General features: G+C 52.1%; 1 protein-coding gene across 1 annotated transcript; it reads right to left on the bottom strand.

The window, feature by feature from the left end:
* Positions 1 to 1252: 1252 nt before the first annotated feature.
* DUSP2 (dual specificity phosphatase 2) lies at positions 1253 to 3342 on the bottom strand. The gene is made up of 4 exons (XM_036436076.2): positions 2846 to 3342; positions 2631 to 2752; positions 2171 to 2390; positions 1253 to 2062 (listed from the first exon to the last, which is right to left on the bottom strand). The coding sequence occupies exons 1-4, from the start codon at positions 3231 to 3233 to the stop codon at positions 1848 to 1850; spliced, it is 945 nt and encodes a 314-aa protein (XP_036291969.1). The 5' UTR covers positions 3234 to 3342; the 3' UTR covers positions 1253 to 1847.
* Positions 3343 to 26674: the final 23332 nt, after the last annotated feature.

The raw sequence follows: 26674 nt of genomic DNA, 5'->3' as shown, positions 1-26674 counted from the left end.
CAGTCATCCCATTGCTCAGCACTCACCCTGCTTGGGCTGAGAAACAGATTCTTAGTTAAGAAATGCAGTTCGTCTCGAGGACGTTATGTTGAGTGAAATCAGTCAGTCACAACAGGACAAAACTGTGCGATCCCACTGGAAAGACGCACAGATTCCTGGACAGGGGAGAACAGTGGCTGCCAGGGGCTGGGAGGGCAATGGGAGTTATTGTTTAAATGGGAACAAGAGTTTCAGTTTTGTAAGAAGGAAACGTTCTGGAGATCCGCTGTACAACAATGCAAATAAATACGCTTACTGCTACTGAACAGCACATGGAGAAATAGCCAAGGTGGCCAAGTTAGTCAGATGATGACACCCTGCGTGTCTGAGTGGCCAGGAGTCAGAGTGGAGGCCGAAGCAGGATGGGCGCCACAGAGCTGTCCTCAGGGGCCTCACGCCCACTCTGCAGCCTCAGCAGCACCTTCCACTTGGCTGGGCTGGGCCGGTCTCACATCTCCCGATACCTTCTTTTCCCTAGACACCCTGGGCTGGTAAGCAGCGTTCGGTAAAGACACACGCGTGGGGTCTGTGTGAAGAGCAATGAAACCCATTCCTGATGACATGTACTCAGTACCAGACACCATGTCACATGCCTCCTGGGGACAAGGAGCTCTGGGACGGGGTATCATGGGCCCATCCAGGAATGTGAAAGCGAGAGGCTGTGCTGCTGGCCGGGGGGCAAGTGGAGAGGCCTGGCACACACACAGCCACAGAAAGAGCCACACACGCAAACACACACAGACACATGCAGGGATGTAGGAACACTCGTGCACGTGATATATAGGTGTATGTAGACCAAGAACAAGACACCCCTATCCACAGGACAGCACAAACAGGGATATGTACACACACACCTCTATGCACGAGCTCCAGAAAGGAAGTGAGGTCTGACCAGGGCAGTGCTGGACCTAGTTCTGAGTCATGGCCACAGCCTTGCCCCACAGGACCAATGCCCCTAACCGGAACGAGGTGGGAGCGGTCACCCAGAAACCAGCTCCTGCAGCTGAGACAGAATGATGCCTGGGAAAGGCCACCAGCACAGGAGTGCTGGGCCCCGAGGGCACCCCCTGCCAGCGAGGGCACCTTCGTACCTTCCTCCTCCCTTTCCCAGGCCCCAAGCGCCAGGAGAGGTGAGCCCTGGGTAAGAAACAGCTTTTGAGGCTTTCTCCAGACACTGACTCAAGACCAGATGCTTGCAAAAAAAATTTTTTTAAACAAAACAATATTTTATTGACACATTCTCAAGGTTCTGTATAAATATAAAGTGCTAAGTTTCCAACCCCGCCCACAAGGCTGGGAGGAAGTAGGGGAGGGGGTGTTAAATATCAGTTGAACACAAAGAACTTTCCAGCACCGACTCAGCGTGAACTTTCCAATACACACACGCAAGCCAGAGGCCCACCCGAGGGAAGCCACAGGGCTCAGGCTCCAGCCCCTGGGGGGCGCCACCCGCAGATGGGGCTCCTGGCTGTCACAGCTTGTTCCTTGGGCTCTCAGGCTGCCAAGGGTTTCAACACAGTGGGACCACCAGGTCCACGGGTGTGAAGTCCAGTTAGTTTCTGCCAGAGGATGGGGGGGAGGGAAGTAGACAAACCCTCACTCTTGTCCCCAAATGAGGGCCAGCCCTCAGACCCCTAGCAGAAGAGCACCAGGTGAGAGTCCAGCATTCCTGTACTTGCAGCGCCCCTGCGGGAGCTTTCCAGACTCCAAGCAAGGGGCGGGTCTCCCTGCGGTGAGGGGGGCTGTGAGGCCCCCAAGGCAGCCTCGCTGTCCCAGGCCAACTGCCTTGGAGCCACAGCTGTGGCACTTCAGTGGCATAGCACCTGAGTCTCAAACTGTAGCAGCTGCCCCATGAAGCTGAAATTGGGGGAGATGACCCCCCGGCGTTGCTTAACAAAGTCGAAGGCCTCATCCAGCCGCACACGGTGGCTCTGGATCAGGTATGCCAGGCAGATGGTGGCAGAGCGGGAGATGCCCGCCTGGCAGTGCACCAGCACCCGGCCCCCACTGTTCTTCACGGAATCTGCAAGGGAAATGGGCGGGGGTCAGATGGGAGGTTGAGCAGGGAGGAAACCATGCCCCAAGTCCCTCCCTTGGACCCCTCCATCCTGGGGCCAAGAACCCCCCGTACCAATGAAGCCTATGGCCTCCTGAAACCAGGCACTGATCTCCACCATCTGGTTGTCCTCCACCGGGATGCTCTTGTAGCGCAGAAGGCCCTCGAAGTGGTTGGGGCAGCTGGCGGAGACGTTGAGGACAGCGGTGATGCCGCAGGCCTGCAGCCCCTGCAGGTCGGAGGAGTGGCTGCAACTGCCCAGGAAGAGGTAGGGCAAGATCTCCACAGGGCCACCCTGGGGAAGAAGGGAGAGAACGGGTGAGCCTTCCCCACTCAGGCCCGAGGAGCCCTGCGCCAGTGCTGACCGAGACCAGGCTCCTGGGGTATGAGGACACCCAGGGGCACACAGCGCTCACGGGTAAACACATCTCCCTTGAGCCTCAAAACAGGCTGCAAACACCCACAGACCCACAAACCCACGCCAGGCACAGTGACACAGGGGAACAGGGACAAGGAGGCCTGATCTCCAACTCACCTGGTCATAAAAGGGAACCCTGGGGTCGGAACGGTTGCTTTCTGCCCCAGGAGGAGGCGTCGCTGGGGCGGCGGACTCGGAGCACAGGTCGGGACAGCAGGCCTGGAAGGCATCGAAGCCTCCTACAGGGAGAAAGGGGCTCCGTCAGCGGGAGGCCCGGAGGGAACGGCGCAGGAGGGCTGGGCTAAGCAGGGGAAGTGGGGCCCGCCGCTCACCTCGAAGGAAGCACACAGCGGTGGGCCCGGCGTGGGTCTCGTGCAGCAGCGCGGCCAGCAGCACCCGGGCAGGGCAATCGGGTGCCAACGTGGCAAGCGAGGCACCGGCCTGGTCCAGCACCACGGCCCGCGCCAGCTCCCCGCGGGCCAGGCGCGCCCGCAGCGCGCGGTCGGGCAGCAGGCAGGCGAGGGCGGCGGCGGGGGGCCCGCGGGCGCGGCGGCGCAGCAGGCCGTTCCAGGGCACCGGGCGCGCGGCGCGCACGTGGCGCCGGCAGAAGGCCAGGAAGGGGCGGCAGTCCAGCAGCAGCGTGCGCTCGGCCTCCCGCGGCTCCCGCAGCAGCGCCCCCAGCGCCGCGCACTCCAGCTCCCGCGCCTCTTCCAGCCCCATGGCCCGGCCTCTTCCTGCTCCTTCTCTGCGGCCCCACTTCTCCCCTACCCCGGCTCTGGCAGGCCCCGCCGTCCCGTCCCGCGGGCTCCCGGCCTTAAGTAGCCCGGCCCGGCTCGGCCCCGGATTGCCATATAAGGGCAGCGCAGGAAGGCGCCGGTGCCGCCCCCGCAGCCTCACGCGGGCTGAGCCCAGGCTGGGGGCGGGGGTGTTGGGGTAAAACGGGGACCACCTCTGGAGAGAAGTGTGTGCCAGGAGCAGTGGGGCCCAAACATCCCCGTTTACGCAGCAGCCTGGAATCACGTGCCCACCTTTTGATCTGCCCCGGGCAGCGGCTCTCATAGGCACAGCCCCCACCCCCTCCCGGGGACTTGGAGCCCTGGTGCCCCAGCCCTTTTCTCTGTTCCTCCCAGGGTGTTCCCCTGAGGAATGTATTTCAACAAGGCTGACCACTGGTGAGATTTCTGCACCGGAGGGTCACTGTCTCTTCTACCCGACCTTGGCGGGAGGGGCTTGCTTTCCCCTCCTCCTTCCCGTCCCTGCTCGCATGGCTGAGGCCAGCACTCAGCACAGCAGGTTAGTGGCCAAGCTGGGCGAGAGCTTGGTCCTCTGAGGCCAATACCCTGGGCATCTGGGTGAGGAGGACCCCAGCCTGGGAGGGGTGGAAGAGGCAGGGGCCCGTGATGAGTTTCCAGTATGAGCCGGCAAGGCTTCCTCCCCAGCCGCCCAGGGAAACCCCAGGGACCCAAACAAAGCACTTCCCCAAATCACAGGCCAGCTCTGGAGGGGAATTCTGCTGCTGACGGTGCTGGGCTCTCCCAGGTATCTTGTGGGAATTTCAGGAGCGGCCCCAAGGGGAAGGAGAAGAGCTAGCAGAACTGCTCCTCCATTGTTCCCCTCCCCCTGCTCTGCCTCCTTCCTCCTGCAGCAGACCCCTGGATGGCGGGGACCCTGGTGTTCCAGCAAGACCGTGAGCAGAAAGAAGCGGAAGCTCTCAACCCTTCTGCCCACTCCCACTCCAGCCGAAAGCCCTGGGGCAGGATGTGGTGAGCCCCAGGTGTGTGGGGGGATCTGAACTCCAAAGCAGAAAAGTTCAAGTGGGTGGGGACAGTGCCCTGGAGCTGCCCCCACAGCCACCCAATCCTAACCTCCTCAGCCCCCTTCCCTGAGCCACCACGCTGTGCCCTCAGAGGACCCCTCCGCTCCCCGGTAGGCCCCCAGCACAGACCTCCTTGGAGGACTGCAGCTGGGACCCCTGTGTACTCCCCAGCCCTCTACTGGGCTTGCCGAGTCTGTGTGCCAGAGCAGATCTGTATGCATTTCCACAATGTCTGAGACAGCTTGCTGATCCTGTGTGCTGCTGGGGAGAGGGGACACAGGTGAGAGAAGCTTTACGGGTGGCCAGGATACCTGAGGTCACACCACTCTCTTGTGCCTCAGTGTCCTCATCAGAAAGATGGGGGCTCCGAATAGAGCAGCTACTAGCCTACACTGGTTCCAGGACTCTGAGGCCACGCCACTGTCTGGGCACCTGCAGTGAGCTGGCCCTCTCTACCAGGCCAGTCCGGAGGCTGATTCAGCAAAGCCACAGCAGAGCCTGGGAGTCTGGGCCACAGATCCCAGAGTCCGATATGGGCCTTATCCTTGGCATCAGCCCGCAGATGACTTAATGGCTGATTCCAGGGGCAAATTATAGAGCACATGAAAGGACAGTCAGGCCCAGGCGTGCTGACCGTGGGGCTGGTGTCACCTGCTTAAGCTCTGGCCTTTTAGCTCCTTGGGGAGGAGGAGTGAGGACTGGCCGGCTGGGATCCTGGCTCAGGAGGAAATTAGCTGGGCAGGGTGGGGCCTCCTGGGGAGAGCGGTGACCTTTCTGGAAGTTCCCGTGAGTGTGGGGGTGCACTGCTGAAATTTGCTCCAGGCTCCCTGGGGCCCTGCCCACCACTCTGGCCAGAAGCAGTGATCTTTGCCTGTCGTGGCTACGCGTATGCAATGCCATTTGCTGTGGGGCTTTTCAGCTCTGGAACACAGGCTCAATGAGGCCTGACTTCCACCATGAAGGAAAGGCTCCCCTGCCCCTCCCCCCATTCCCAAACTGGGGGAACCCCCACCCCCATACCTGGGTGAAAGTCTGAGGCCCAGGAAGAAGAAGGGGGAAGAGAATGTAGCCCACATCCCACCCTATTTCTGCTCTGACTAACAATCCCCCGACCCTTGGTGAGTCATCCTTGGCTGTCTCGTCCCCTTTGCCACCTCCTCAAGGACCACCGCTTGCCCTGGCGGAGGGAGGGCAGGGCCCTGGGCACGTGGTAGAGGACATGTGGTGGAGGACAGTGTGAGGAGGGGTCTCCCTAGACCTGAAGTCTCACTAGGTGGTGAGGGGGTGGCAGGAAGTCTGTGCCAGACTCAAAAGGTTTTTTGGATTTTTTGGTCCTGGCCTGGCTCTTACAGAGCAGACACTATCAAGTAGATTTGGGATTCGGCTTTTTAAAAAACTTAAAATACCCAACGAGAACACGTGGTCATTGGGTGTGTTTCCTCCCCCCTTTTTATCCCCTTGTGTGTTCTTCTTTGTAACCAACTGGCTGGCTCACATCACTGCCTCCTCCCCTTCCCACCTTTGGGATCCCTGGTCTTCCCTGCCCCACAGCCACCCAGCCTCCCTGCAGAGCGGCTTTCCCATCTGGGCACAAAGCACAGAGCTCTGTGCTGAGATTGCCTCCTCCTTCCAAACCCACACCCAAGCACATGCCCCGGGAGGGAGGAAGAAATGAATGGCGTGGCCACAATCATAGGCCAGGGCAGGTATGAAGGTAAGAGTGACGAGTGAGGCCACCCCCAGTCCAGCTCAGGAGTGAGTCAGGATGGCGTCAGGTTTCCTGCGCCAGCTTCTACAGAGGCAGTGCGGTGGCCACCCCCACAGCTCAGCCACCCCCACAGGCTAGGCACCCCCACAGGCTCCAGCCAGACGGGGACAGTGACTTCATGCTTATGAACATGGCCCTGTCCACAGTGGGAGGACGGACTGGAAGGAGAGCTGACTGCAGCACCCACCCTCAGCTAGACCTGTACGTGGCTGAGGGCACTGGAGTCTGGAGTCTGTTTGCACATGTGTGAGTGCAGGCAGGAACATACTTAGACAGCCATGCTGGTCATGGTGAACACAAGAAGGAAGTCTCCATGTGAGACAGGCATGGCTTCGACGCCTCTCGAACATTCGCTTTTCCTCATTTTAACAAACAGGCTTCGAGCCTGCCCTGAGCATCCATTCCCAATCATGCATTCCTTTCTGTGTTTATTAATTTCTTCAGTTACTCAGCTCCTCATTTAAAAGATGTACTTTGGGCACCTATGATGTGCCAGGCACTGTTGTGGGAGCTGGGGATCCAGCAGCAAACCACAAGGCACTGCCCTCAGGAGCTGTCCTCATTGTCTCAATAATATTTATTTTGGGATTATGTTGTGTTCTTGACCAGTGAGACTAGTTATCCATCGAGAGTTATGAAGTAGGTTCCTTTTAAAATAAATGTTAGGCTTGTAACAACTGAGTTGAATGGTCCAGATGGCACCCAAAGATGCTACCAAGTGTGGCAAGATAGAGACACGAGTCAGGACACGTTGCCAAAAAGTGGGTCCCCGCCTCAGTACGGTGCCATGCCGTGGGGTCTGTCCCCTCCTTCCTGCTGTGGCCTCCCATCAGCAGTGGAGGGGAGAGGATGCTGTGGCCCCGAGATAGGCGTCTGGGAAAGTCAATCTCATTTCCAAGTCCAGAGCTGGCTCCTCTGGCTCATCAAAGGGTCCTGGGCTTGGCCACACCCCTGTATTTGCGGGGCTTGGGGCTGGAGGAGCCCCCCTCCCTGGTCTCTTTCCTTGGCATGCTCCCATCGCCGGCAATCCGTGGCCCCCGACCCATGGCAACAGTGAACCAGTCCATTCCTGCCCTGCCAGCCGGCTGTCCCCGGCGTAGGTCCTGGCGGCTGAGGAGGAAGAGGTCGTTGCTAAGGAAGAACTCTGTTGCCAGTGTAATGGTTGGGCAAGAGGTGAGGGACTCTCGGAAATGTGGCCACTGTGGTCAGAGGGTGTGTGGCTCTGTGTCACAAGAACTCCCAGGGCTTCCCCGCAGCCTAAGCCAGACGTGTGAAGGTGGCAAGGGGACTTGGAGGCCCGAGGAGCCGAGCGCGCCCTTCCCCTCCTCATTCCTGCACTAGGCCACCCAGACTAGGCCGGCCACCCCATAACGCCCAGCACCACCAGCAGCCACAGGGCCACAGCAGCAAGAGTGCGCGTCAGGGCGCCATGGGGGTTCAGGAGCCGTATCAAACATAGCGGGGCTGCTTCCTTGCTGCGTGGCCCTGGACAGGTGATTTCACCTCTCTGTGCCTCTTTAAACAATAGCGATGACTAGCACTGAGCAAGGTGCTTCTAGGCAGTATGCATCCGAGGGGCAGTCTCAGTACCTCCCTGTGCAGCCTCAAAGGGGGCTGAGCAGTAAGTGGGAGAACTGAGATTGGAGCCTGAGTATTAAGCACTAGGATGCCTCGCCTCTGGGGAGGGTCTGCCAGAATCCCCTGCCCCTCACCCCCGTCTCCTGCATCCACCCCTTTTCCAGCACACCTGCCCTGTCAGGTCCATCTCTTCATGAAGACACTCACACTGACCTGCTTGTCATGTGCCCCACCCTCTTCTAAAACCCCAAAGAGCACTAAGCGTGGAAGGACTGGTGTCCCAAATACAAATGGGGGGCCAAGGCACCAAGAGGTCAACTAATTGACCCAAATTGTCACAACTGATGGAGCCAGGGTTTGAACTCACTATTTTGAGATCCTCCATCCTGCCCCCTCCCCCGAATCCAGGATTCCCACCCCACCCAACAGGCTCTTCCCAACTGCCTCCCCCATTGACCAAAGCCCTCCTGTCTCCCCCCTGGGCTCTGGCCACTCCATCCACCACGCAGGAGGCCCTTGCTGATTTTAGTGCCATATCCCAGTTCAGCTCCCAGGGGGCTGGGAGGCACAACGCCCGCCCCAGGGCTGCCTGCTGCATCTCTAGTGATGCTCACTCACCTCTGTGCCCAGCGAGCCCTCACGGAAAGGTGATTGCACAGGAGGCTGACAATTCAAAATGTGGGACCAAGGTCAATGCCAGGATAGGGCCCTGCTTGGGTCCCTCACCTTGAGTTGTACCGGGTCAAGGGCAAAAGAGGCATTCCTGGGTCCCCAGAGTAGAGGATGGTTCCAGCGTAAACACCCCAGCGTGTGAGTGGAATTGCCCTTGTAACTTGCACAGAGAGCTAGATGTCCTGGGTTTAAGAGCTCCTGGGCAGGCTGCACTGGTATGGCCGCTGGGTATGTACTGAGGGCCGGCTCTGTGCTGGGTGCTGGGGGTGCACCAAGCCAGAGAAGGTTTCTGCCTCATGGGACCTCCCCGTGGGGAGACAGAGACAAATAAACCAAAACTGAGCTGATGTCAGACAAGGGTAGGACTCCCAGTGGAGTCAGTGAGGTCCAGCAGGGGCCTGGAGGAGGCCATGGCCTTGGAGCTGTAACTTGAGGGATGAGACAGCCAGCCAGGGATGGGTAGGAAAGTGCTGTCCAAGAGGCTGGGCAGCAAGAACCAAAGCCTGAGCCAGGGAGGAACCAGCGACTGGAGGGGTGGGGCGTCCCCTGTAGGGCCAGGTTGCTGAGAGGGTCTGGTTGGATTGAAAGGACATTTTATGGAAGAGCCACACTCAAGGGACCAAAGAGCCACAGGTGGCTCATGAGTCTTGGTTTGCCGACCACTGCCCTAACCCATCCTCACTTGGAAAGTCTTGGTAAAGGGAACGAACCATCTGATGGACCTTGGAAGGTCTTGGAAAAGGGAAGGAACCATCTGATGGACCCAGAGCAGCCCCACTGCGGGTGGAGAACAGATGGGGGGAGCTGCAGGGAGAGGTCAGGGCTGCGGCTATGGTTGGGGTGAGGGAGGGGGCAGGGAAGGGCAGGCAACAATGAAAATGAGGAGGCATCCAGGATCTGCTGGGGGCAAAACCAACAGGAATCGTGCACAGAGCAGGAAGGAGGGCCCCAGTCTGAGCTGAGGTGAGGGGGCCAGCTGACTAAGGGTGGGGTGAGACAAAGGCTCCCTCCCTTTCCCTAACCCAGAGGCACGGGACCTAGGGGCCAGCTGCGGGATGCCAGCTGCTGTGTGTGCCCATCTCGCCCCGGGACACTGTTTTATAGTCTGGAAGAGGGCAAGGGGCCGAGAGGGGAGGTTGCAGGGGGCTGGCAGTCTTAATGGGGGCCCAGGCTGGATTGGCAGCACAGATGGCTGGAGGGTGGAGGCCAGAGAGGATGTGGTTGGAGAGGATGAGTGAGGATGGGTTAGGGCAGTGGTCGGCAAACCAAGACTCATGAGCCACTTGTGGCTCTTTGGTCCCTTGAGTGTGGCTCTTCCATAAAATACCACATGCAGGCGCGCATGTACAGTGCATTGAAACTTCATGGCCCATTCGAAGAAGTCGGTTTTCAGCTCTCAAAAGAAATTTCAATCGTTGTACTGTTGATATTTGGCTCTGCTGACTAATGAGTTTGCTGACCACTGGGTTAAGGGGCCCAAAATTGGATGGGTGCTGCCCTTGAAGATGATGGACTCCTGACAAAGCTGAAGCCATCACTGCTCATGGAGCTGCCCTGGCTATCCACAGAAGGCCTTGCACACGCACATATACGCACACATGTACCCAGACTCATACACTCACATGCTTGACCTTGTACACATGGTGCCATACACCATCACACACCACAAACTCAAGCACCTCCCTCACCCTGCACACTGGGATGTCCTCCCAGGCTCCAAGACAGCCCACAGGAACCCCTTAATGAGCAATCCACCACCCCAGTCTCCGCAGGGGCTAGTCCTCAGGCCTGCAGGCTCATCCCTGTCACACATGCCCCACCTGCCCTGTGCAGCTCACATACCTGCGCACCTGACCACCAGCCCTGAGGCTCGCCTGCCCACCAGCACCAACCTGGTCTAACCAGGAACACAGTCCAGCCTGGACACAGCTCTCCAAGTGCATTGGCCACTCAGACAGCTCAGGTGTGACTTCCCCTGCTCTTCGCGGCTGCCCCACCCACCCCTGCTGCCCCAGAAGGAAACTAGACTGCAGGGGTCCAAGCAGGACCGCTTCTCAGAGCCTGGCATCCTAGACACGCGCGCGCGCACACACACACACACACACACACACACACTCACACACACACACACACAGTCAGTGCTGCTCTGTGGAATGGTCTTCACCTGGACTAGAGGCTGACACAAGATGCTCTATGTTGGTCTTTGGGTTGGCAGATTTGGTGGGGAGGGTCCCATGGAGGTCAGACCCCGTGCTGGGTGCCTCCAGGGCACCTCATTGTGAGCTGGGCTTTGCTGTCACCCCCACTGACACAATCCTGGGGAGGCACCCACTGGCCCAAGTCAGAACACTGTTCAGGGAGAGGTGCCCAGCAGAGCAGGCGGGGCGGAAGGGTTCATTCTCAAGCACCTCAACCCAAAAAGCTTATCTCTGCTGCCACTGCTCCTTCCTGGGTGAAGCTGACCCTGTCCCCAGCTTGACTCACACACAGCAGGGCCTGAGCAAGGAGTGTCTGCCTCAGTTTCCCCAAGGGCAAGGGCAGGCCTCGAATTTAGTTTAAGATAGGGAACGCCCAGCAGGCAAGGCAGGGCAGTAGTGACGTAGGCCAGCTCCCCGGAGCCTGCGGGGCCGGGCATGCCCAGATGCCTGGTGCTCCTGCCATCTTGGGGCAGGTTGGCTGGGGCCGCAGTGGGCTGAGTTATGGAGGGCAGGAAGCCGGTTGAGGCCCAGGGCTCCAGGGCACAGCCCCGAGGGCAATCATGGGCCAAAAACCTAGGTGGCTGTGTTGCCAGTGGAGTGGGGTCCTTGCGGTGTCACAAGGAAAGCATTCCAGAAGATGCACAAGGGGGGATGAGGTCTGGTGATGAGATTTATTTGTGGTGCCAGATGTGAAATCCAAGGGGTTCCCCTGAGTTTCCAATGCCCCATCGCTGTCTGTCTCACCACGGAAAAAGGCCAATCTTGCCTCCATTGGGCCCAGGTTTTGTGCCATGCCCAGCCTGCCTCACCATCCAGCCAGCTGAGTTTGTTTGCCCGGCCTGGGCCTGCGTTCAGAGTCTGCGCAGCTGCCAGGCTCTGCTGCTAGTCCCACATGGCCGCTCAGAGAGACCCGGGAATGAGCAGGGCCAGTGTGTGCTGGAGGGGTGAGGGGGGGGGGAGGTGTAGAAAGGCTTCTTTGTTAAGCTGATTATATTATTTTGGGATTAAGAAGAACCAGACAGACACTTTTTTCAAAAGAATCAATCAACTTCCCAAGCTTTGGCAGGCTTCTGATGGGCCCACTGCCTAATTCCATGCTTGGCAAACTGCAGCTCAGGAGCCACATGCGGCTCTTTGGCCCCTTGAGTATGGCTCTTCCACAAAATACCACGGCCTGGGCAAGTCTATTTTGAAGACGTGACATTAGAAGAAGTTTAAGTTTAAAAAATTTGGCTCTCAAAAGAAATTTAAATCATTGTACTGTTGATATTTGACTCTGTTGATTAATGAGTTTGCCAACCACTGGCCTAACCAATTGCTCCCTTTCCCAGGTTAGACTGACAGACCTCTATGGTCACCACCTCGCTTACCTCCCCCATTACAGCTCCATCCCCTAAGGATCAGGTGGTTCTCTGGGGAGTGTGTGAAGCTGTCACTTCCCGGGAAAGCAAGCTGGCTCAGTGTCCCATTAGCTCACAATGTCCGACTCCCTTTGCTTCCTTCCCTTGCGGATATCTAGCTACCTATGCTAACAGCTGGAGCCGCCCCCCTGCTGGTCTGGGTGCTGAGGGTGAGGGAGGTGCCCATAGGAGGACCCTGAGAAGGGCAAGAGGATGGTGTCCTGGAGAGGCATCTTATGCAGCAGCCAGAAGGCATGCAGTCGGGAGGGCACCTATCCCACTGGAGTCTCTCCACTCAGGCTGCCACCTGCCCACCTGTCCCTCTGGGATCTGCTGCGTCTCAGTGCAGGCACGGGACTACAGTCAAGGAGGAAGGTGCAGCCCTAGCCGTTTTGGCTCAGTGGATAGAGTGTTGGCCTTCAGACTGAGGGTCCTGGGTTCAATTCCAGTCAAGGGCACATATTGGGGTTGTGGGCTCAATCCCCAAAGTGGGGCATGAAGAAGGCAGGTGATTCTCTCTCATCACTGATGTTTCTATCTCTCCCTCCCTCTCCCTTCCTCTCTGAAATCAATAAAAACAAACAAACAAACAAACAAAAACAAAAAAGGAGGAAGGTGCAGAGGGTTCTGGTGTGTTCTGCCTTCCTTCCTTCTCAGCTTTGCTTCACCCAGGCCTCACCCTGGGGACTTGCGTCAGCCCTGCTTTGAGAGGAAACAGGCCCAGAGAGGGAACGTGCATCCTGCAAGGCCACGTCCAGGGCCCACACTGGCGGGGAAAGGGCAAGTCTTGTTCAAGCTGCACTCCCTCCCGCCCCTCCACCCCTCTGCAGAGCTCTGCCAGGCCCCCAGGCCCAACCACGGAGGAGCCCCTGCCAGAGCCCGGCTGGGCAGTGGGGCTGTGAAGCCTCCTTGCTTTCCTCTGTGAGCTTCGCCTTCCTATCCAGAGCCCCGGGGGCCCAGGAGAAGCTGGGTGTGGCCACATAGTTCTGGGGCCATGGGCCAGGCAGCCTGGAAGCACTGAGGTGAGGCCAGAGAACCAGGGAACCAGGGCATTCTGAGCTCCATGTGGGGACAGAGGCTCCCACAGAGCAACTAAGGGAACAGAAACCTCTTATACATCAACAACGGTGCCTCCCCTTCCCAGCGAGCCCTGCTGGGCAGCCCCCGTGTGGGCTGGAGGGCGGCTCAGTGAGTCACCCCCGCCTCAGTCACCCAGGGTGAGGGGCCAGGGCCGCACAGCCCAGCCAGCTGTTTTGAGAATTGAATGAGCCAGCATTCGGGAAGGCATTTGGGAAACTGTGAAGGGCTGCCCTCATGTAAATCACATAAATAATTAGGGAACAACAGACTCATGAGTGTGGGAGAGTGGGCTGGCCTCCTGGGAGGTGGGGCAGCCCCCACCTCTGCAGAGACCCCAGAAAAGCCCTTTCTCCCTCCCACCCGCTCCCCCGGCACAGGACTGCCTTCTCGGCCACATTGCTCACCCTCCCACAGCCAGGACAGACCTCCCCCCAGAACCCTCCTTCTCCCGGTATTAACACTCAAGCTCTTGGCCGGTTAAGGCCTCCTGGCTCCTGTGGGGGCTGCCCACTCTGTTTTGGCCCCACCCCCTCTTGCATCTCTTTCATGGACCCTGGAATTTCCCTGGAGGAACCAGGGCCGCCAGACCCCAGCCACACACAGTAGAGGGGCCCACCTTGGGCCAGGAAGCCCTTGCCCAGGGGTTTGTAGAGCAGCTTTTCCATGCCAGGGCCTCCCCAGGTTCTGGGACGCAAGGCTATGCTGGCTGTTCTGTTGCCCACCCTCCCCCACCTCACCCCCCCAACCCCCACCCCCCGCCCAGGCCCTTCCCTCTCTAATTCCAATCTGTGTGGACACCGGCCCTGCCTCCTTGGCCCTTTGCCTCTTAATGGTCGGCCAGGAGGTGCTGCCGGCAAAGGGAGAGCAGGAGGAGATCCTGGGCGCTTCGGCTCCCTCCCTCACTGCCGTGGCTCCAGGGTCTGGGCGGGGGTGGGGCCCCTCCGTGACCCATGGCATGCCCCTCTGCCCAGCCCCAGCGAACACGAGGCTCAGAGGACGCCCCTCCTCTCCAGCCAGATGCAGGGCTGGCCTGTGAGGGCAGCAATAACGCAGCATTTTGCTGCTCTGCCTTCAGGAAGTGGAGTCTGCTTCTCCGACTTTGTCAAAGCGAGTCACAGGGACAGCGGGTTCTGAAGCACCCCTCGCTCGCAGAGCTGCCCTATGTTTCCTTGGGGGGTAGGGGTGGTGCATTCTCCGTGAATGCAAACAAACTGGCTTGTTCAGCCAGGGGTGTGCTCAGGTGTGTTCCCTGTGGCCTGGCCTGAGGCTGAAGGGACCGGCAGACCCCACCTCCAACCTGCTTCCTGCCTGACCATGTCCCCGTAGCAGCCAGAATGAACTTTCTAAAATGCAAGTTTGACTGTCACCCCTGTCGGCACTCAGGTGTGCTAGCGGGGTTGGGTTGGGCTGATGGGACAGTAGCTCAGGTGTAAGCTGGGGTGCAGGTACTCAGGGCTGGCCTGGAGGCTCCCCTCCTTCAAGCAACCAAACATCTGGGTTCTTCCATCCTGTGTACACCCTCCATTTCCAAGGTCACCTCATAATTCCAGATGGCAGCTCCTGCGTTCACACCAACATTCTAGCCAGCAGAAAGGAGGAAAGGGCAAAGAAAGATGTGCCCCCTTAAAAGCTTGAAGGGCACTTCTAGGACATTGGGGTTACTTCTGTTTATATTCCAATGGCCGGAATATAGTCACCTGGCCACACCCAACTGCAAGAAAGGCTTTTGTTATTCTGGGCAGCCGGGTGCCCAGCTGACATTCCACAGTTCCTCCCCCTCCGAGCAAGCATGTCGAAACACTAATCCCATTCCACACCCATTCAAGACAATAGAAAAGTGGCATCTTAGAACACAAGAAGCAGAAAAACAGAAGCCTTATTAACTCCAGCAAACACCATGCTAAGGGTGAAGCTCCAGGGTCATTCTCCTGAAAGCGGGAAGGAGACCAGCATGCCCACGGATGGCTGCAGGCTGTGTGCTGGGGTCCTGGCCTTTCACCGAGACAAAGAAAGATGGGGATGGGGTGGGGTCTAAACCATTGTTATTTGCAGAAAATACAACTGCCCATCAGAAAAAATCTAAGAGAAGCAGCTAATAAGTATTAGAACTAAAAAGAGAGGTCAGCCAGGGAACCAGATACAAGGTCACCTTACAACAAACATTACTTTTCCACACACTGGGGAAAACAATGAGAAATTGTTTAGAATCACGCCATTCAAAATATTGATAAAACCATAAACCACCAAGAAATAAGCCCAATGGAAATGTGTAAGACCCACAGGATGATGGCAGTGAAATGTGGCTGAAGAACAGGATGTAGCAAACTGTACAGACACTTGTGTCGGTCCCAGGAACAGGAAGAGTTGACATACAGGTGCCAGGTCCGACCTGACTTGATCTGTAAATGTTCAGCCCAAGTTACAAGATGTCTTCATGGGCCCTGATATGCTGGCTTTCATATGCATCTAAGAGAGAAAAGGTACAAAAAACAGCAAAGAAATTTTTGCAAATTAAGAACAAGAAGGAGGGTATTGTCCCACTTGATATAAAAATAACCTACAACAACAATTTAAATAATAAATAAATAAAAATAAACTATAAAAGTCTAGTGCTTTTATAAGTGTGGTCCTGGCATAGTAATGGACCAATGGGCCCATGGAACTAGCTAGTCCAGTTAGTGATAAAGGTGGCATTTAGAAGCAGCAAAGCAAAGTCTATACTTTAAAACACAGCAATGGGATGACTGGTAAGCCATTCTCATAGCATTTGCAAAATGCATTCCATGAGGAATAAATCACTTAAAATAAGACCAAAATATACAAGTATTAGGGAAAATATATACCAGAATATGTTTCTAAGTTTGAGTTTAAAAGGGCCTTAAGCAAAATGCAGAACACAAAAGCATATGTGAAAGATAATAGGTTTGATATCATATAAATTAAAATTTTCTGTCTGATTAAACTTACCGCAACAAAGGTAAAGTCAAGTGAGAGACATGGGGACAATATTTGAAAAACAAATAGCGATAAGAGGTTATTATTCAGCCCTGGCCAATGTGGCTCAGTTGGTTGAGTGTCCTTCCATGCACCAAGAGGTGTCGGGTTAGGGTTCCATTCCCAGTCAGGGTGTGGGCTCGATCCCCAGTAGGGGGTGTGCAGGAGGCAGCCAATCAATGATTCTCTCTCATGGATGTTTCTCTCTCTCCCTCTCCCTTCCTCTCTCTCTCTGAGAAGATCAATTAGAAAAAGGTTATTATTCACTTATTCATTCATTCATTCATTCATAGAACACTTGATTAGAAGGGTGCCTACTATGTGCCAGGTACTGTCCTAGGTGCTAGAAACAATAAAAATAAACTAATGACAAAATCCTCTGCCCTCCTGGTTTGTACATTCTCATGGAGCAGGAGAGACAGGCAATAAGGAAATGAACGTAGAGTATGTCAGACAGCAGCCATGGGAAGAATCTTCACAGGGAAGGAGGGAGGGGGTCTGGGGACGGCAAGCAAAGACGTGAGGCCTCTAGGAAACAGGCAGCACAGCAGGAATGCAGTGCCGTTGTGGTGGGGGAGGCTGCAGTGGGTGGAAGGGGGTCAGTGGGGAAAGAAGAACATCTGTAATTCTTAGAATAATAAAGAAAAGAAAAACCCACGAGCACAACAGAACAACAACAGGCCAAGAAATGCAAGTGTTCAGTAGATATGGGAAACACATATCGTACCCACTGGGCCCACATGGCCTTGGTCAAGGCAAACATTGAGCATGGGACGGACAGGGAAATGAGTAACCTCATGCCCTTCCGGGGCAGAGGGTGGTGGCCTTGTTTTTTCTAGAGGGCAATGAGGCAGGACCTATCCAAATGTTAAAGCTCATACTCTGTGACCCACAAGCCCGGTTCTGGGTGTTATTTTAGAAAAAAGAATTGCACAGGATGTCCATGCAGCACTGTCTGTATCTGCGGGGGACACGGGGCAGAAGTCTTGCTCAGAATGCCGGTGAGGGGCCAGGCCAGAGGGGAGACTGCCGGTCCTGAGCAGCCAAGAGGGTGGACTCTGGCCAGGGAGCAAAGAGGCCCTCAGTGGCACTGACCCACGAGCTCAGGCCAGCTGTCCTGCAGTGCTCTGTGCTGGCTGGCCCTGTAGGGACGCCTTTAGTCCCCCCTCACCCGCCCATCTGTCAAGCCCTCCCAGACCCTCAGGCTGAGTCCAGGGCCTCTCTCAGGGCCCCCCCGAGCCCTTCACAGGCCTCATCGGGACACCCTCGATGCAGGGGCCTCCCTGAAGTCAGGGAGTGGGCCAGCAGTTTCGCTTCCCCTGCTCTTGGCTCAGCCTGGCCCAGCAGGCCTCTATCAGTGCTGGCTGCTAGGACGGTGAGCTCTTTGCCCTGCTCCTCCTTTTATTTCCAGTTTCGCCCTTGGGTACCAGGCCTCCCTGGGGGAGCTAGGAGGCACCCCCTGCCCCATCTCTCTAAAGCTGTCCTCTCACCCGCACCGGCCCCGGGGTCAGATTCTGGCTGGGGAAGGCCTGCCGGAGCCGGATGTGACGCCTCCCACGCAGCCCAGGGTCTTTTTCCGTGCTCAGAGCGCGCTACCCCAGGTGGCCGCCTTTGCTGGGAGGCACCTTAGTTCTCACAGCCCCCTCTCTACTCACATCCTGTTTCCACTCCTCTGACACCCTGGGCTCCCACTCCCGCCCCCGGCCCTGGGCTTTCCTGGTTCGGTCTAGGGGACACAGGCCTCTCGTTTTCAATTCTTGGGGGTTGGAAGGAGTTGATACTCGATTCTGCTCTCCTGAAGGGGTGGTTTTAATGTGTCAAATGCGCTCTGAGCAGCAGGCCCAGCTTCGGCAGGTGCCAAGGTGGAGGGAAGGGATGAGGGTGAGGGGCAGGGCAGGGCCAGGAGGCTGGGCCCTCCCAAGTTGCCACCTGGCCTTGGTCAAGGCCCTTAAGTGACCAGATCCCCTCTTTCCTTGCCTACCAAGTAGGAACGAAGGGGATGGCCTCTCTGGTGAAAGCCAGGGACAAGGGCACCACAGACCAGCCAGGAGCCCCTGAGACCCCAGTCCCATCTCTCCAGGGACAGAAGGCTCATCCATCACACCCACCGCACACATTCTCACATGTGTGTTATATCCTAGTTGTCCCAGAAGTCTATCCACTCCATGGAAGCTGGGACAGGGGGAGGGGAGGAGACAGTGCAGCATCACCCACATCCCCCACCCCTGCCCCCGCCCTCGGCTCACTGTGGTGTCACTTCCTCCCAGGTGGGAGCCTTTATAGTGCTCGGAGTAAGAAAGGGCAGGAAGGGGCCCCGTAGCACAAAGGAACCCCCTCCTCTTCCTTCCTGAAGCTGGTGTCACAGCCCCTCCGGGGAGGGCAGGCTTCCATGGGCCCTGCAAGGCCTCCATCAGCAGCATGTCCCCTCCAGGGCAGGTCCCTGGCATCTGGAAGCCCAGGCAGGCCCAGCAGAGGGCCAGTCCATAGGCATCGCACCTCCTGTGGGGGAGATGACTGCTGCTGACAGGCGGGCAGCCACATTCCAGCCACTGAAATGTCACTTCTGAGCTGAGGCCCTACAAAGCCCTGTGGGAGTCCCTCAAGGCAGAGCAGCCTGTTGGCGGGAGGCCTGGGAGCCAGCCCTGAACTTTTGTTGACGGGTTATGGGTTACGGGTTTTGCGGCATGTGGGACTGTAACGAAGTGTTTCCTAGCCCCATGACCACCACGGCTCAGCTGCAGGGCTCCATCCATGTTCCCACTGGGATAAACCACCCCCTGGAGCCCTGCTCCCCTGCCCTCCAACTTCCCTCTCACATCTAGGACTGTTAGATCCCTCTGCTTCCTGCCACCCACCACCATCCTGGCCCCCCGCATCTCCACAGCCTTCAGACAGCTAGTCACCCCTGGTGACAGGGAGCGGGGCTCCCCTCTCCGGCCTGAGGGCAGCACCTGCAGCATAACCCAGCCTCCCCTGTGGAAGGGTGGCTGCCACCGCGAGGCCTAACTCTGGTTACCATTGTTCTTAGCGCCTCTGCCATCAGTCTAGCTGGTCTGTTCTCTGCTCTGTGCCAACTCCAAGGAGTGTGAAGGTATAAAGGAAATCCCTCCTATCCCACTGGGGCCCAGGTGACTGCTCACAACTGGCCTATGGGTAATATTTTCAATTATTGTCCTTTAGGAATGGTCTTGTGTCTCCAGCACCTACACACGGGACCAAACCGCTCGCTCCTGTCCATGGCACTTCATGGCTTATCGCCTCTCCTGCCCCTGCCCAAACCTGAGCTCCCTTCCCTCCTTGCCATTCTGACTCCATTGTGATGTCGTCTCAATCCAGCTCTCTAGCTGCCAGGGCTGTGCTAACTACACAAGTTGGTCAGTCTCTGCACCCCCCTCAGGTCCCTGATCCCCGGGCTCCTCACCACCCTGTTCTGGCTGCCCAGCGGCTGTGCTAACTATAGTGAGGACACAGAGTTAGTAAACCAGGATAGAAAAAATAAAGTTGAACCCCTACCTCACAACACATACATGATGGAGTACACATCTAAACAGAAAGCTAAGAGGTGAGCATGAAGGAGGACGTTCTTTATACCTTGAGGGAATAGAGATTTTGAAAGCACAGACTATATATAGCAATAAATAAATAAATAAATAAATAAATAAAATTAATAAAATGATGTATTCCACCACATAAAAATTAAAGATCTCTGTTCACTAAACAACACCATAGGCAAAGTTAACAAAGAAAATGTTTGCAATGTCTGAAACTGATCAGAGTTATTGCACATCTATAATAATAAAAGTGTAATATGCTAATTAGACCGGACAGCTAAACGGCCTTCTGGACAAAGTCGGGGCTGCAAGGGCAGAGGCAGTCACCACAGCTGCAAGGGCTGAGCCCCGAGCACAAATTTCATGCATTGGGTCTTTAGTATTATATATATAATATTTGGTTTCACAGATAAAATAAACTATTACAGAATCCTAATTTAGTATATACAAGGAATTTTTGCAATTTAAGAAGAAAAATAGAAGAATTACATAAAAATATCAATAATGGATATATCCATAATGGGCAATTCATATAAGGGAAATATGGATGGTTAATAAGTTAATAAGTTTAAGAAATACTTAAGCTTCCTAGAAACTAGAGAAATCAACAATAAAACTGTGAGATATCCTTTTACACCATCCAGGAAAAAAAATCAAAAGTAATATACTACCAGATGTTGTCAAGGATGGAGAAAAATGTGACAATATTGAATCAAAAAAGTATGCTACATATTGGCAAAATATCTCTGTATCTTTACTGTTAAAACATGACAAGCTCAAAAACATAACCCAGAAAACCTTCCCTATAAAGGGTATGAGATGAGTGGACTAGGCTAAGAAGAAGAATGATATTCCCATTTTGCTTCACATGAAATATAAAATAAAAGGTAATGTCAACATATATGTAATAACATAGAATAAGAAATAATTGGCCTGGTTGGCGTGGCTCAGTAGTTGCGTGTCGACCTATGAACCAGGAGGTCACTGTTGCAGGCTCGATTCCCAATAGGGGCATTCAGGAGGCAGCCGATCAATGACTCTCTCTCTTCATTGCTGTGTCTATCTCTTTCTCTTTCCCTTCCTTTCTAAAATCAATAAAAATATATTTTTAAAAAAGGAATAATTGAAAATATCCTCAGTCAAACATGATGCTTAACTCACATCATATACAGAAATCCTTGAACAGATCACAAACCTAAAGGTAAAACCTAAAACTATAAGTGTCTAAAAGAGAACACTGGGAAATCTTTGCATCTTTGAGTTAGGCAAACATTTCTGAGATAGAACACAAAAAACATAAAATAAAAAATGGATAAATTGGACTTTATCAAAATTATGAACTTGTGCTCTTTGAAAAATCCAATTTAAAGGAAAAAGGCAAGCCACAATCAGGGAAAAAATATCCCCAGCACATATATCAAACAAAGGACTTGCATTTAAAACATTTAAATATACAACTCCACAGTAAAATAACAACCCAATTAAAAATAAGCAAAGGTTTATAGCAGACATTACACCAAAGAAGATATACAAATGATAGGTAAGCATATACGAAAATGTTCAACATCATTAGTCATTAGGGAAATGTAAGTCAAAACCACAATGAGATACCACTTCACACCCACTCGAAAAACACACACAATAATAACTGTTGGTGAGGATGTGCAAAAATTGAACCCTCGTAAGTTGCTGGTGAAATGCAAAATGGTGCTGCTGCTTTGGAAAACAGTCTGGCGGTTTCTGAAAAGTTCAACATAGGCTTACCAGGCGACCCAGCAATTCCAGTGCTAGGTGTTTACACAGGAGAATTGTAAGCATATGTCCATACAAAAAAGGGGTACATACATTTTCATAATGGTATTATTATTCATAATAGCCAAAGTAAAAAAAACTCAAATGTCCAGCAACTGATGAATGGATAAACAAAATGCAGACAAAACCGGTTTGGCTCAGTGGATAGAGTGTCAGCCGGCAGACTGAAGGGTCCAGGGTTCGATTCCGGTCAAGGGCATGTACTTTGGATGCGGGCACATCTCCGGTAGGGGATGTACAGGAGGCAGCTGATTGATGATTCTCTCTCATCAATGTTTCTGACTCTCTATACCTCTCTCTTCCTCTCTGTGAAAAATCAATAAAATATTTTTTAAAAATGCAGTATGTCCTCAATACAGTGAAATATTATTTGGTCATAAACTGGAATGAAGTACAGATTCATACGTTAGCATGGATGAGCTTTGAAAACATTATGCTGAGTGAAAGAAGCCTGGCACAAAAAACCACATATTGTGTTAATTCATTTGTATCAAATTTCCCATAGAGACAGAAAGTAGATTTGTGGTTGACAAGGACTAAGAGAGAGGGTTAGAGGTGTGATTGCTAAGGGTCTGGGGATTATTGAGGTGGAAGGGGGTGTTTGGGGTTAGATAGTGGCAATGGTTGCACAACTTTGTGAATATGCTTAAAAACCCACTGAATTGTACTCTTTAAAAGGGTGAATTTTATGGTATGTGAACTAAATTCATTTTTTTAAGGAGAAAAATAAAATAAAATTCTTATGTTGTAAAATTTCTTACAGTGTAATAAGACAAACAACCCAGTAAAAATGAGCAAAAGATTTAAAATGACACTTTACAGAAGATTTATGGATGCCAATAAGCACATAAAAAGATGCTAAACATCATTAGTCATTAGAGAAATGCAAATTAAAGTTATAAAGAGAAGACTGGTCATAACAAGTTTGGGCAAGAAGATGGAGCAATTGGAACTCTCATATACTACTAATGGGAATATAAAATGTTACAACCACTTTGGAAAACAGTTTGGTGGTTACTCAAAAACATTTAAACATACACCTACCACATGACTCATCCATTCCACTTGTACGTAGTTATCTTTTAAAAAAAACAAAACAAAAAAACTCTCAAAAACATATTCACACAAAGACTTGTACATAAATGTTTAGGGTAGCTCTACTTATAATAGCCAAATTTAGAAATAATCCAACATGTCCCTCAATAGTGAATGAATAAACAAACTGGTATATCCATTCAATAGATAATACTTAGCCATATAAAGGAACAAACTATTGATAATGCACAAATCTCAGAATCATTGTGCTGAATGGAAAAAAACATAGAAAACATTTGGTATAGCGCTGGCCCAGTAGCTTAGTTGGTTAGAATGTCATCCTGATACACCAACGTTGCAGGTTTGATCCTTGGTCAGGGCAAATACAAAAATCAACCAATAGGGAACATTTGAGATATTTATTATAAAAAAAAAAAAAATTTTTTTTTTTTTATGGATTTCAGAGAGAGGGAGAGGAAGAAATAGAGAGAAACGTTAATGATGAGAATCATTGATCAGCTGCCTCCTGCATGCCCCTTTCCAGGGATCGAGCCCACAACCTGGACATGTGCCCTGACTTCCTGGTTTATTGGTCAATGCTGCCCTACCTGACTTGGCTCAGTGGATAGTGTCAGCCTCTGGACTGAAGGGTCCCAGGTTCGATTCTGGTCAAAGGCACATGCCTGGGTTTCGGGCTCAATTCCTATGAGGGAGTGTGCAGGAAGTAGCCCATCAATGATTATCTCTCATTGACATCAGCTGGGCAATGTTTGAGATCTTGTTCCCCATTCATCAGTTTGGCTCAAATAAAAATTTTTTTCAAATAAACTTTTATGCCGAAACCGGTTTGGCTCAATGGATAGAGCGTCGGCTTGGGGACTGAAGGGTCCCGGGTTCAATTCCGGTCAAGGGCATGTACCTTGGTTGTGGGCATATCCCCAGTGGGGGGTGTGCAAGAGGCGGCTGATTGATGACTCTCTCTCATCGATGTTTCTAACTCTCTATCTCTCTCCCTTCCTCTCTGTACAAAATCAATAAAATATATATTTAAAAAATATATATATCAAATAAACTTTTATAAAAGTAAAATAAAAAAGAATCAACCAATGAATTCATAAATACGTAATTGGAACAACAAATCAAGATTTCTCTCTCCCTTCCTCTCTCTCTATAATCAATAACAATTTGTAAAAGAAAAAATTAGTATATACTGTGTAATTTAATTTATATAAAGTCTTAGAAAATATAGACTATTTTATGGAGACAGAAAGCATATTACCTTGGCTAGGTGGCTCAGTTGGTTAGAGCATCATCTTGATATGCCAAGGTTGAGGGTTTGATCCTTGGTCAGGGCACAAACAAGATCAACCAATGAATACATAAATAAGTGGAATAATAAATTGATGTTTCTCTCTCTCTCTCTCCCTCCCTCTTCCTCTCAAAAAAAAAAAAATCAATTAAAAAAAAAAAAGTATTGCCCTGACTGATAGCTCAGTTGGTTGGAGCATCATCCCATATACCAGAAGGTGGTGGGTTTGATTCCTGGTCAGGGTACATATGTTACAGGTTCAGTCTCTGGTTGGAGAATGTACAGGAGGCAACCGATCAATGTTCTCTCTCTCAAATCAATCAAAAAAATCCTCAGGAGAGGATTAAAAGAAGAAAAAACATATATCCTTGGGTGAGGATTTTTAAAAAGTATTAAAAAAAAAAAAAAAAAAAGAAAGAAAGAAAGTGATGAGTGGTTGCTTGGGGATGGGCCTGGGAAGAATGTCAAAGGGGTTCAAGGAAACCTTTGTGGGTGATGAAATATTCATTATCTTAATTGTGATGATGATGTCACAGGTGTATGAACATGTCAAAATGGAATAGATTGTTCATTTTAAGTATAGCAGTTAATTGTACTTTGATTAAACATCAATAGAGTTGCTGGAATAAAGTACTGTATATAAATAAACAAACAAAAACAGACCCAAGTAAAGATGTCAGGTTGAAAACACGGGTTTACTTTTGCTTGCTCTTACGTCAACAACAGTAAAGGAGGCAGAGTTTAAGGCAAGCCCCTCATGATCAAAGAGAGGGAAAACAGGAAAATGATCTAGAAACTGGAAAACAGTGCACAAAATAGTAAAAGCTTAAGAGAAACAAAAAATTGAATTCTTAGCCTGGAGTGGGGACAAGGGCCAATCCATTTTACATAGCAGAATCCCTAAAAGGCTCAAGATAAGTGAGACACAGTGGGCGCGGGTGGGGGAGGGAGGGTTAAAGAGAGTGGGCTGTGTATTACATAGCAGAAACTTGGTGCAATACACAGCCGGCCCACCTACAGTGAGTGAAGCTCACAGCCAGCCACCAAAGCATACATGTCCAGAGACCCCAGACTTTCTTAATATGAACTAACAGCCAATAGCTTTTAGCCACTATTGCACAAAAAAAAGGGAGGGGGGATCTAAAAGAAAAAAAGCAACTCGGACTAAACAAATTAGGCGGGGAAGAGAACACTTTAACAAAAAATCACAAACATCCTTAGAGGGGGGAGATATTGCACTCATAAAACAAGGATGGTTACCACAAAAGGGAACATTCAGAAAGCAATTCTCTTGGGTAGCAAAAATAAGAAAGCAGAAATTAAAATTCAGTATCAGGGCTGAAAGTTAAAGATGAGGAAAACTTCCAGAAAGCAGAGCAAGAAGACAAATGGATAAAAATCAGGAGAAAAAAGAAAAAAAAGAGGACAAGTTCAAGTGAGTGGACATCTGAATAACAGAAAGGCCAAAAGAGAGAAGAGAGAAAATGAAATAATTCCAGAAAATTTCCCAGAACTGAGACACATGAATTTACAAATGAGGGTCCAGTGAGAGCACAATAGGTGTACATTCTCCAGCCAGAGATAGAAACCAGGAATGAAGAGCAGAGCTCACAGCCCCACACAGTTTGCTCAGTGGTTGGAGCATTGTCCCATGGACTGAAGGGTCAGGGTTTGATTCCTAGTCAAGGGAATGTACCTTATTTGCAGGCTCCATCCCCAGCCCTGGTCAGGAAGTAATCAATCAATGAAGCTCTCTCACATGAATGTTTCTCTCTGTCTCTCCCCCTCACTTCCACTCTCTCTAAGAATCAATGGGGGAGATGCTGCACGGACATGCTCCCATGAAAAAGCTGGAATTATAACTAAAATATGGAAAGGCTTACTGAATAATCAATGGAAAACTAACAGACGAGAACACCGATAACTGAGGATCAAAGGTGGAGACTACATAGGTAGGAGGGGTGGAGGCGTGAAAAGACTGGCCAGCCACCCACAGACAGCAACTGAAGTCCCAGAGATATATCTCAGCTGCCGGGGGGGGGGGGGGGGGGGGGGGGGGGGAGTGGAGGTGGGAAGGGTGCCTCTGAGAACTTTGGAAACTAGTCCCCAAGTTGGGCTCTCCAGCAGAGAGCACCAAATCTGAGGAGAATACCCATATAACATTTAGCTGTGAAAAGCAGCAGGGTGCTGTCTGCCAAGGAGTGGCAGCTGACAGTTTGGCACCCTCTTGAAGGGCCAATGCACAAAAATTCCCTGTGGAACCACCCACCTTGTACTCTGGCAGAGGGAGAGTGAATGGACTGGAGCTGTAAGAGTAGAACCCAGGACTCGAGACTCGGGGGAATAAATGTCAGAAGGCAGACACCCCAAGTTCCCTGAGCTGAGACATTTCCTCACACAGGGGAGGACTTCTTTCCCATATAGACATTTACCTTACCTGGAATCAAGACAGTCACATACCTTATTGGAAAATACCTTGCCCTGGGGCCACTTAATAGATTAAAAGTAACAATTAGCTTCTAGTCAGAAGCAACTGCCCTACCCTGTCCTCACCACACCTGAGGACAATTGCCTGGGGGAAATTCAAGTCAGAATCCTATTAGTCTGTAGACAGAGGCGGTCTCTGGAGGCTTTGAGTCTTTGCCTGATCTAATTAATCAAAACAGCCTTTAACACTGTCTTACCTTAAAGATTGAGAGGTGTAGAGGATTTACCTAATACATAGTCACAAACCCAAATGGAAAATCAAAATGAGGAAACAAGGAAACAATCCCCCAATGAAAGAACTAGAGAATTCTCTAGAAGAAATGATAAATGAAGCAGAGATAAGAAATTTATATGAAGCAGAGTTCAGAGTAATGATGGTAAAAATGCTCAACAGCATGAAAAAAGATATAGTAACTATAAAAAAAAGAACAGCTGAGATAAAGAATGACATAACTCAAGTA

Source organism: Pipistrellus kuhlii, unplaced genomic scaffold, assembly GCF_014108245.1.
Source record: "Pipistrellus kuhlii isolate mPipKuh1 unplaced genomic scaffold, mPipKuh1.p scaffold_m20_p_13, whole genome shotgun sequence".
NCBI lineage: Eukaryota > Metazoa > Chordata > Mammalia > Chiroptera > Vespertilionidae > Pipistrellus > Pipistrellus kuhlii.
The sequence above is the reverse complement of the archived record's forward strand: the minus strand, read 5'-3'. Positions and strand labels throughout refer to the sequence as shown.

Bases quoted from the DNA above. Each gene is read 5' to 3' on its own strand.
- DUSP2 (XM_036436076.2), bottom strand. From the start codon at position 3,233: ATGGGGCTGGAAGAGGCGCGGGAGCTGGAGTGCGCGGCGCTGGGGGCG. The intron at 2,753-2,845 runs GTGAGCGGCGGG...TTCTCCCTGTAG, and splicing joins CGCTGTGTGCTTCCTTCGAG to GAGGCTTCGATGCCTTCCAG. The intron at 2,391-2,630 runs GTGAGTTGGAGA...CTTCTTCCCCAG, and splicing joins GGGTTCCCTTTTATGACCAG to GGTGGCCCTGTGGAGATCTT.